The sequence below is a fragment of the Aedes albopictus genome, chromosome 2, assembly GCF_035046485.1.
Source record: "Aedes albopictus strain Foshan chromosome 2, AalbF5, whole genome shotgun sequence".
Taxonomy (NCBI): Eukaryota; Metazoa; Arthropoda; class Insecta; order Diptera; family Culicidae; genus Aedes; species Aedes albopictus.
In genome coordinates, this window is record NC_085137.1 from 269,108,063 (window position 1) to 269,119,917 (window position 11,855).

The following is an 11,855-nucleotide window of genomic DNA, read 5'->3' on the forward strand; positions in this document are numbered from 1 at the left end:
TTGAAGAGGTGGCCGCGGGAGAAAATCTAATACCGGAAAATCAGTCCTCCTTGGAAGGCTCGGAGACAGATTTATCCGAAGAACAAACAGCAAGCCTGGATAAAGTTAAAATGCAATTCAAAATTGCCACAGATGGCGTTCTGGATACGACCAACTGGATTGCCCATCGTATAGAGCTTACTGAGGAAGCTAAAAAGCTTGCTCCAGCCCGAATCAACCCATTTCCCACATCACCAAAAAAGCAAGAGCAAGTTAACATAGAACTCGATAAGATGCTCAAGTGTGGAATCATAGAAAAATCCTACAGCGACTGGGCCCTGCGTTTAGTCCCTGTGGATAAAACGGATGGATCGGTCCGCCTTTGTCTAGACGCTGTAAGGAGAGGCTTTCAGCCCTTACCCGCTGTTACCCGGCAGGGCGGCCTAAAGCAGGGTACCTCCACTAAATGTTGGATTTCGGACGGAATTTAATTTGAAAATAATAATAATAAATTTTGCAATAAACTTTTAATTAACTATCTGACCTGCGTTTTGCCCCACTATCCCCTATGTGGCACTTCTCGATGGTCGACTCGTTGGGGCCCTTCGCTGGTGGTGGTGCAAGGTGGTGGTCGTTTCTTTCGCTCCCGCACGGACGATGCGGAGCTTCTTCCTTCTTCTTATTCTTTCTCCTTCTGCTTCTTCTTCTTTTTGGGCACTTTCGGGTCGCCGAAGCAACCGTCCTTGGCGTTTAGCTAGGGGGAAGAGCGTACTCCTTTATCGGATCCCCCCTAGCGACATTGGCGATGAAACGCCGGGCAAATTCACTCGCCGTGAATTGCCCTGGTAGCAACCGCAATTGACTACCACAGGTGGTGAGCCCCTTTACACCTACCTGTCTTCGTCCTCCTTGACGTTTAGCTACACGGGCGAGACTAGCTCTACTGACTGAGCCCGTGTAGCGGGGACGGTGGGTTTCCGGACACTTGACTGTACCGCCGGGAAGCGAATAATCCTTGACGATTAGCTTCCCACTATGGCGGTGGTCCTACACCCAAGCACTGCACTTTTGCACTGCACTACCGTTCACGAATCGGGCCGGCACTTCGACGGGGGTCACACGCGATCACTCCCGGATACTATTGGGAGTATTCCCACTGGCGAAACGCGTTCCCGGAAGGCACTAAAGGGCACTTTTCACGGGTGGAAAAACGGTCACCAAAAACGCGTCGCACTTCATTCGCGGTTCGTAACGATCTCCCGAATCAAAACAAAACAGCCACACACCGCACTCGATTGTTTCTGCTGCTGCTGCTGCTGCTGTCGATGTGTGCAATGAGGGGGAGATTGGGGGTCAAATGACTCACCGATACAATAAGTGCGATATAATTTCCCTACATTCTAACTAAATAAATATCAAATAAAAAGTAAATATAAAAACAAACAAATAAAAATGATTCAAAACACAGTGGTGTAGGTGGGTGAAATGCACGTAAAGACAAAAGTACACAAAATTGTAACCACGGGTTACAACGCGCGAAAACTGAATGAGCGTACGGTCAGGGATTCCTATCCCCTCCCACACTCCGATCGAATTTTAAGCCGACTAGGAAAAGCGAACTACATCACCACGTTGGACCTGTCTAAGGCCTTCTTACAAGTTCCTTTACATCCTAGATCGCGCAAATACACTGCTTTTTCTGTGTTGGGACGGGGATTGTTCCAGTTCACCCGGATGCCCTTCGGCCTGGTGAACAGTCCAGCCACACTCTCACGGCTGATGGACCGAGTGCTGGGCAGTGGTGAACTGGAACCAAACGTTTTCGTCTATCTAGACGACATTATAGTCGTCAGCGAAACGTTTGAGGAACACCTGACCATACTTCAAGAGGTTGCATCGAGACTAAAAGCTGCCAATCTGTCCATCAATATGGACAAGTCTCATTTCTGTGTACCAGAGGTTACTTACCTAGGGTACATACTAGGAAGAAACGGGCTGCGACCAAACCCAGATAGAGTAGCTGCCATAGTCAACTATGAGCGACCTACTTCCTTGAGAGCCTTGAGAAGATTCTTGGGGATGTGTAATTATTATAGGAGGTTCTTGGCCAACTATAGTTAGGCTTATTCTGCGCGGCGTGTGAGGTGAGACGAGTCGAATGAGGTGACAAAAGTCGAATCGCCCCATTTGATTTACATTAGTCGTCTCACGTCACGTGAGACGAAACCGTCCGTCTCACCTCACATGCCGCGCAGAATAAGCCTGAGTAATTACACACAACATCTCACAGATCTTCTCAAGAATAAGCCGAAGTCTGTGTGTTGGAATGATAAAGCAGAAGCTTCATTCAACAAAATCAAAGAAATGTTAATTAGCGCCCCAATCCTAACGAACCCCAATTTTAGTCTTCCATTCACCATTCTCTGCGATGCAAGCGACGCCGCTATTGCTGGTGTGCTAACGCAAACGCATGACGGTATTGAAAAACCCATCGCATACTATTCCCAGAAACTGACCACTACCCAACAACGGTACTTCGCAACAGAAAAGGAAGGCCTAGCCGTTCTTAATTCTATTGAGAAATTCCGTTGCTACGTAGAGGGCAGTAAATTCACGGTCTACACAGATGCTTCTGCGTTGACCTACATCATGCGAAGTAGTTGGCGTACTTCATCTCGCCTATGTCGTTGGAGCATAGAGCTTCAAAAGTATGACATGACTGTCCTACATCGCCGAGGTGCAGACAACATCGTGGCCGATGCTTTGTCTCGTTCCGTTGAGGAACTAGCCGTGTCCAGCAGTGACCATGGTTGGTATGCTGACATGGTGAAGAAAGTCAAGGCTGACCCTGAAAAGTTCAAAGACTTCCGGTACGAAAACGGGGTCCTTAAAAAGTTGGTTTCTGTGCAGGACGATCTTCTGGATTATCGATTCTCCTGGAAGACCTGCGTACCCGAGTCGTTGCGAGAGAAAATCCTCGTGGAAGAGCACGACGATAAAATGCACCTCGGTTGCGAAAAAACATTAGCTCTCGTAAAGAAAAAGTATTTTTGGCCTAAAATGCTAAATGAAGTGAAAAATTATATCAGAAAATGTTCAATGTGTCGGCAAAACAAACCATCAAATCAATCTCAGATTCCAGCGCCGGGTCGTCAAAGATTGACTAGTAAACCCTTTCAAATTATAGCGCTAGATTTCATACAATCCCTCCCCCGCAGTAAAAATGGGAATGCCCATTTGCTCGTGGTCATGGACCTCTTTTCAAAGTGGTGCTTGCTCACACCGGTTAGGAAAATTTCGGCTACGTTAGTCACCAAAATTTTAGAAGAATCCTGGTTCCGAAGATACTCAGTCCCAGAATTCGTAATTACCGACAATGCCTCAACATTTCTGTCATCAGAGTTCAATACTCTTCTGACGAAACATAAAATTCAACACTGGAAAAACGCAAGATATCACAGTCAATCAAATCCTGTCGAGCGTCTCAACCGTACGATCAATGCTTGCTGGTATGTAATCAAACCAGTCGATGATTTGACAGTTCTCGACACCCAGTGGTGTTGGTTGAGTTACTTTGAGTTCCTTTTCTTTTTCGTGAGAGCGAAAAAGGTGATAGACTTTCGAAAAGGGCCTATTTTGGTCAATTTGCTTTAATCAAAGAAAAATTTGATTATGAATCAGATGAAAATCATAAAAATGAATGAAAATTCTTTTCATTCAAGGAGGATGAGGGGGTAATGTAACCAGCGGTTACAATTTTTATTTGTCGGCTCCACCGCAATTTGATATTCCCTCTTCCCAATAGAATAATACGCCCTTTAAATAAATACACATCCGACTAACACTAAATGGGTCAGTGGCTGCACACAGTGGCTTGATGTGTGTAGTGATCGCTGCTCCACTCACAACACTCTATCGGTATGGGTGGGTGGTTTTGAGCAATGTAAGCTACTCTCCGTGACAGGATAACATAAAAATCCCGCCCGGATTTGCACTACTGTCCCATAGGTGGAACCAATATCAATTATGGCTATGTTTAGAGCATAACTGTCAAAAATCGTTCCCGAATGTACGACGGGAACGATTGATGAACAACTTCGGCTCCATCCATGATTTGCAATTTTTATAAAAAGGATAAAATCGCAGAGGAAACTCTCTTATTGCCTGGAAATCCTGAAAGTATTAGAAGTGCGCGAAGTTTATTAGAACCGTTTTTGAAAAGGTGGTAATTGTACAAAAAAAAAACAATAGTTATTTTGTTAGTTGTGTTAAAAGCGTGCATTGGTTAGAAATTAGTACGAATGCGTACATCCAAACGTTAGCCGAGATAGTGATAATCTACAACGTTTATATTAGGAAATACAGAAGAAAAAGCGGGCCTTTTTCTGTTTCTTTGCTTTTTTCGGCAGCCACCGTACCGGAGGACCGAGCAGGACACGGTGAGATAGGAAGAGGTGCGAAAACGCATCCAGGTCCAAGCAGCCAAGACGCCATTGCTGCTGGAGAAAATCCAGACACCCGTCCGGCCATCGCCAAACCCGGCCGAGTTTTGTTAAGCCACTAGCCACCGTTGTCAATCGCCTCGCCCTCGCTACGTCACCAGTACACCAAGCTTCCGTTTCCGTGTCTAGGATACGGTACTCCATCGTCATCCAACACGGGTGGCAATTTCAGCCATTTTGGAAACCCGCCATCAACCAACCATTCAAGTCGCTGGATCGAATCAACCTGCCAACGGTCAGTCCCAGCTGATCACTACGGCCGTCGGTATCCCCATCCCGATAGCCGGTCCGGTCGACCGTAGAAGCCGTCGACACCTAGAACAGCCTGCCACCGAAACCACCACCAAGCCCGCCAGGATCGCGATCCGCCCAAACACGCAAGTACCCCTGTGACATGACGTCAATAAACTGTAATCATTGTAATGCAAATTTGCCTCAGTAGCTAATTCATTCAAGGAACATAGCCCTGGTCATTAATAGTTCCACTTCCTTTTGCATTTTCACGTCGTCGGGTTCAGTAAGGAACCAGTTTGCTTCCGCTTTTGGATTTCCGGTTTTCAAATTGGATTTTTCTCGGTGTATAACCTTGTATACAACATTAATTGCCGTTAATTCCGATTTTGGTAAAGCTAGTGGGTAGTAGTGTAATTCGAGCAGTTGCTTGCTCTTCGTGAGTGCCCTTCCTCTGTGTGGGTGTTGAGGGAACAAGTCAATAAGCGACTTTGAGCATATTAACCCTGAGCTGGCAAGTAACAGGACCAAACACAAACTCATTCCCAATCGCAAGCACTAGTACACATCCACTACCCACCACAGATCGTACTCCCTCTCAACACACAAACTCACTGCCTGTTAGTATTCATACGCCCTCTCGTCAAGTACTTCTATCCACCGCCTTGGTGCGCATAACAGATCAGTACGGAAATGTGCAACTTGCAAGAACTCTGCTCGATTCGTGCTCCGAATACCCGAAGCCTGTGTCAGAAGCTCAAGCTAGAAGGATCTTCGAACCATCTGTCTATCGCCGGTATTGGAAGATCGTTTGCTAAATCGACTAGAATGGTGAGCGCAACCGTCGCTCCACGGTCGCTCAGAATATCACCGTATTCGGAAAACATCCAACTGCACGTTCTACCAAAGCTGACTTCAGAGTTGCCAACTGAGTTCGTGAATGTACAACAGCTAGCGATTCCGGAACATCTTACGCTAGCCGATCCTACATTTTTTGAGCCTGGATCGATTGACCTAATCATCGGTGCAGAATATTACTACGATTTGTTGTCAGATGGAAGAATCAAGCTAGTAGATGATGGACCCACTCTTCAAGAAACCGTCTTCGGCTGGGTCGTCTCTGGACGTGTACCCGGTTCTTCAATTGCTGTACTACGAACCGTTTCCTATCCTTGTACTGTTTCCGACATGAACGAGCTACTCACGAAGTTTTGGGAACTCGAATCCTGCCACACTGGAAACACGTTGTCAGTAGAGGTGTCAACGTGTGAAGAAATCTTCGAGCGAACTACTATCCGAGATGAAACTGGCAGATTCGTAGTCACCCTACCGAAAAAGGAAGCTGTCATTCAGAAACTGGGAGACTCCAAGGCCAACGCTCTCAAATGATTCTACGGACTAGAGCGTCGGTTTGCATCAAACGCAGCGTTGAAAGAAGCGTACTTCGAATTCATCAACGAATATAGGGCAATGGGTCACATGGAAGAAGTAGCAGAAGATGAGGAACCCGTATACTATCTACCGCATCACGCTGTGCTGAAGCCGGATAGTACGACGACAAAGCTTCGTGTCGTGTTCGACGCTTCGTGCCGCACGTCGTCCGGCGTATCGTTGAACGATGGGCTGATGGTAGGACCCGTCGTCCAAGACGACCTTCACTCCATCGCGTTGCGTTTCCGATTTTGGAGGTACGCAATAGTGGCAGACGTGGCGAAAATGTATAGAATGGTGAAGGTTTGCCCAGCTGACCACCTACTGCAGTGCATTCTCTGGAGACCGTCTTCCGATGATCCCGTTAAGGCGTATAAACTGACCACGGTTACCTACGGAACCAGCTCTGCGCCATACCTGGCAACGAAGTGCCTTCAACGACTGGGAACTGAGGGTGCAGCAACCCATCCAGCTGCTGCAAAAACGGTCAAGAAGGACTTCTACGTGGATGATGCGTTGAGCGGAACTGACGATTTGGAGGAAGGCAGATCTCTAGTGTCGGATTTGATTGATCTGACCAATTCAGCAGGCTTTATCTTGCGGAAATGGAGTTCCAACAGCGCTGAACTGCTTTCGAACGTTCCAGCTGAGCTTCGGGACGAGCGAATTTCATTTGAACTGGATTCGTCAACCTCCACCGTGAAAACTCTTGGTCTGATATGGGAACCAGCTGCAGATATTTTTCGTTTCGCCGTACCCCAACTAGAATCGGATGCTCCTATCACCAAGAGAACCGTTTTGTCGGAATCAGCCAAGATTTTCGATCCATTAGGGCTAATCGGTCCGGTAGTTGTGCAGGCGAAGATATTCTTACAAACACTGTTGAAGCAGAAATGCGACTGGGACGACCTGTTGCCGGAAGAGCTACAGAATGCATGGATTGAGTTTCGAAGAAATCTGCTGGCCTTGGACACTCTTTCTGTGCCACGCTGGGTTTCATTTACGAAGGATTTAGTTACGGTAGAACTGCATGGATTTGCTGATGCTTCCAACGCTGCCTACGGAGCCTGCCTCTATTTGCGATGCATCACGGTTGACGGTACAATATCCGTCAGGCTTATCACTGCCAAGTCCAGGGTCGCACCACTGGAAGATGTAACCGTCGGTTCCAAATTCTACTTGTAGCTCCACCACAAGACCAATTTTCCATCAAATTTTCCTTAAATTCCTTTTCCCGTTTATTATCCCAAAATATTCCTGCCATAATAACACGCCCTTTGCAGATGTTTCTCCCACTAACACTATCAGGGAGCAATGGCTGCACTCAGCGGCTTGATGAGTGTCAGAGCGTTTCTCCTCTTTCATGTTCCACACTGTTTAGGTGACAACCTACTCGTATAACAGTTTGAGCTGTCAGGCCAAAACATAACTGGGTCAATCGTTGTTCACTCACAGATGGAGCCAGCAAAAATAGGGTGCTTGTTCATATTTCCGGCATTAAAGGTGCATACAATGTAACTTTATGTTATTTGTATGGAAAATGTAAAATGTATGTTTGACTCGTCTATAAAAAGCTCAGAGCTTCCTCTCGGAGTTTCTTTTCCGATCGTGATATTCAAACAGAGTTGTAGTGCGCGCGTGTGTATGGTGAAAGTTTTATTATTCAGTGTTGTTTCTTTTGTCTTAGGTCGAAATAATTGTTAGTAACGATTAGTGCAAATGTTATTTGGTTAAAATCATGCAAATATTAGTACGGTTAGTGACAAAAATTGTTAGAATGAACTTAAAAGTAATTAGTTATTTCCTACAGTTACTATTATGCTAAAAGCTAAAAACGAACAAACAGCACAACAAAGAGTTGAAGTGTGTGTGAAGAAACTATAGAAAAAGGTAAATTCTTAAGTTTATTGTTATAGAGTACGGCAATTTATAGGGCTTTGCAAAGTGACGTCATGAGGTGCTAATAAGTGTGGTTAGGTCCGTCAATTGGGCCTTTTTCTCCGTATTTTTATTCTACCGCCGACAGAAGATCCCCGGGAACCACCTTTCCGGACGTGCGTGCCAATCAACGATCGGAAAACGGGGTTTCGTGTCAAGAAACTGCGTCCCGTCGCGAGGTGATGTCCCATTCCACCAACGACCATCTGTATTCGCCAGCGCACCGATAGGAGTCGCCATTGCCATCCATCGGTCCCGCCATCATTTGCCGCCATCGCTATCCGCCGGCACCCCCGGCGTTTCCCGTGACCAACACCGTCATGGCCGCCGGTGAATTCGAACAACCACCGAGCATCGACCCCTGAAGATCCGGATCTCGAAAGCACCGCAAGTAGCCCTATTATGTGACGTCACCATAGAATAAATAATTGTAATGTGTAAATTGCCTCAGTGTCAGCCAATTCATTCGGAACGCAGCCCTGGATAATGACTTTTTCACTATTTTGTGTTTTCCGCCTTGTTCCGGACCCATAACGGAGTCTTCAAGCCTCGCTGTTTCTATGATCCGTCGGAATACATTTGTTTAGACGAGTTGCCCCCCCCCCTTTATTGTCTGTGTTTGTATGACCGTTCATCACTGTTTGATACTGTGCTCTATTTGTGAGAATATTATACCGTAGTTCCTGTTAGTGAAGTGTCCCCAAACGAGTGAGGAAACTGAGGGTTCAAGCCATCCTATAAGCACGACCATGAGAATCCCCAAATCCCTGAGCTAACGAGTTACAAAATGGCGCCCAACTAAAAAAATGACTTGAAATTTTCATTTTCCCCCCACCGGGAACGAAAAAATAGAGCCCTATTTTTGGTAACCACTTCGTTCTCCTAACGAAGTTTTTTTTTAACCGATAGAATAATCAATTGAATCAACAATGGATGTAGAATTCGAACTCATCTACAAACATTTGCTAATTCACCATCTCGAGCGATCGGAGATGGTATACGAACTGAAAATTCGCGGATTGCCGTTAGTCGAAACTGAAACGCGCGCGGAGATGAGAAAACGGTTGAAGGATCGACTAAAAATCGAAAATGTTCAAAATCCCGACGTAAGTTTTGATCGATTAGAAACGACGGTCGACGATGAGATCAAAACCATCGACGAGAATTTGAAGGAAATACAGGATTTCCTGTCGAACCGGAAACGATACGAAGCGCCACGAGATCAGTTAAAAACCCGTCTTGCCCATTACTTCGCGCGATTACGTCGTTTGCCGAATAACACGGACGATGACGATGATCTAGCCGACATTGATGCGCTGATATCTAGCGTTCGCGATACGTTCAATACTTACTTCTCGTACTTACCGTTAAACGAAATGAATTTCTTGCTTGCGAATCTCGCGTTAGTCCAAGCAGCGTCGAAACCGAAAGATCCCCTCGTCGGATCAAGTTCCACGCGACAACCCCAACATGATACAACCCTCAACCCGTTTGCTAATCCAGCAACGCTTCGGAGCTTTTTACCCCTACCGGTGAATCCCTCCCCTCAAACGAACAGTGAGGAAGGGCGGAGTAAGAAGCGCAACCCGAGTGAACAAGTTCCACAAAGAATCGGTGAATCACGACGGTCGAAAACGGAAATTTGTATTTCAGATTCATCCAGTTCCGAATCTGGGTGGTCTTCGGATGACTCGCGTAAACGGTTCCGCGGAAAGAAGGATGTCCACCGGTCTGAGAGATACAAGCCTGTCTCAGAGTGGCATCTGAAGTACGACGGGTCGGATAACGGGAAATCGTTAATAAAATTCATAAAAGAGGTTGAATTTTTGGCGAAATCTGAGAGGATGTCCCAAAAAGAACTGTTCCGATCGGCAATACACCTCTTCACCGGTTCGGCGCGAGCGTGGTACATGTCGTGTATTGAAAATGAAGACTTTTCGTCATGGCGTGAATTGGTCCAGGAACTGAAACGCGAATTCCTCAGCCCTGATCATGACCACACGTTTGAGACGCGCGCGATTTCTCGAAAGCAAGGTCCTCGCGAAAGTTTCCAGGAGTTTTTCCTTGAACTTCAGAAACTGTTCAACTCGCTGACAAAGCCGTTGACAGAGAGTAAGAAGTTCGAAATCGTGTTCCGGAACTTGCGGAGCGACTATAAAGGTCACGCGGTCTCGGCGGACATCGATAATCTCGTCGATTTGAAGAAATTCGGTCGAAAATTAGATGCTACGTATTGGTTCAAACACCAATCACAAATCGCGTCGAACGATTCAAAATCTCGCGGAAAACCGTCGCAGGTAAACGAAATACACTCGAAAACGAACTCTAAAGTTGTAAATCGATCACTTAACGCGTCACAGCACGATTCAGATTCCGCCGAGGCAGATTCCGATGTCTCCACAGGTATGAAAATCCTGCTGACTCACTACAAACCCCCGAAGGACGGTTGTTGCTTCAACTGTCGCTTAGACGGCCATCACGCTCGATTCTGCGACAGGCCGAGGCATAAATACTGCCAAAATTGCGGTTTCCATAACGTGGATACGGCATCATGTCCCTTCTGTAAAACCCTAAGGAAACGTAGCCAACAATAGTGGGATTCGGATATGTTCGGCTCCTACGGATCTAAAATTAAAAAAAAAAAGCGAAATTTAATAATAGTCTCAATGAATTCTGCTCCGGTGTTCATTCATCCGGAATGTACACAATGGTCCTCCCATTGATAGCGGACGCAGCCCAATCTCCCTCCGAGATGGCGCTGTTGTTTCTGCGGTCCATAACTTCCTCGAGCGGGACCAGTTTTCAACTGGCGAACCGGTCATCCCACTCGCAGGAACCTTCGCGGTCGATTCACATTTTCATTCTGAAAACAGAAACTGATTGATTTTTCTTCAATTCAGTCGATTTAATTGATTAACTACTTACCATTCCGTTGTCCGGACGCGGGCATCAATAAACGCGCTATGTTGAAAATCCTATTTAAAAGAAAAAGAAAAGTATTACTATTAGTCGACACTTTTGTTTACAAATAATTTCTCTTACCTGGTAAACGGCATAATTGCCTCAGCAGGGTGAAGTTCTCCCAGGCCGATTCCCCAACAGACCAGTGGAAGACAACCGAAAAATGCAGGCGAATCGATGATCCGTGCACAGTTCGGGAACTTCACACCGCCGGACACAATTTTGTTCCGTTAGCCGCCGGGAAACCGAGAAAACTTTCGTCGCGATTCCGCGGATCGTCGTCGGAGGTCGAACGTAAACATTAGCAAGTTGACGATTTGACAGTTTCTATCATTGTATTGAGCTACCAAATGAGTGTCTTTTCTCCATCGCGTGAGCGATGAAGGTAAAAGAGTTTTTCAAAAGGGCTTAATCAAAGCATAAATAAAGTGCGAAAACATAAATTAGGTTATCAAATTGAAAAAAAAATGAAATTTCTTTCATTTTTTTAGGAGGGTCGATGGGGTATTGTAACCGTCGGTTCCAAATTCTACTTGTAGCTCCACCACAAGACCAATTTTCCATCAAATTTTCCTTAAATTCCTTTTCCCGTTTATTATCCCAAAATATTCCTGCCATAATAACACGCCCTTTGCAGATGTTTCTCCCACTAACACTATCAGGGAGCAATGGCTGCACTCAGCGGCTTGATGAGTGTCAGAGCGTTTCTCCTCTTTCATGTTCCTCACTGTTTAGGGCCGATTCAAATATGACGTCCATCATTTTTCGGGAATTTTAGACCCCCCCCCTCCCCCATCTGTCACGCTATTTTGT

At 46.0% G+C, this 11,855-nt stretch overlaps 2 protein-coding genes across 2 annotated transcripts; both read left to right on the top strand.

Moving 5' to 3' along the window:
- The first annotated feature begins 5,405 nt into the window (after positions 1–5,405).
- LOC134286533 (uncharacterized) lies at positions 5,406–6,101 on the top strand. Its single transcript, XM_062848158.1, has one exon. The coding sequence runs from the start codon at positions 5,406–5,408 to the stop codon at positions 6,099–6,101; it is 696 nt and encodes a 231-aa protein (XP_062704142.1).
- An 81-nt stretch (positions 6,102–6,182) lies between these two features.
- Positions 6,183–7,328, top strand: LOC134286534 (uncharacterized). The gene has a single exon (XM_062848159.1). The coding sequence runs from the start codon at positions 6,183–6,185 to the stop codon at positions 7,326–7,328; it is 1,146 nt and encodes a 381-aa protein (XP_062704143.1).
- The last annotated feature ends 4,527 nt before the right edge of the window (positions 7,329–11,855 follow it).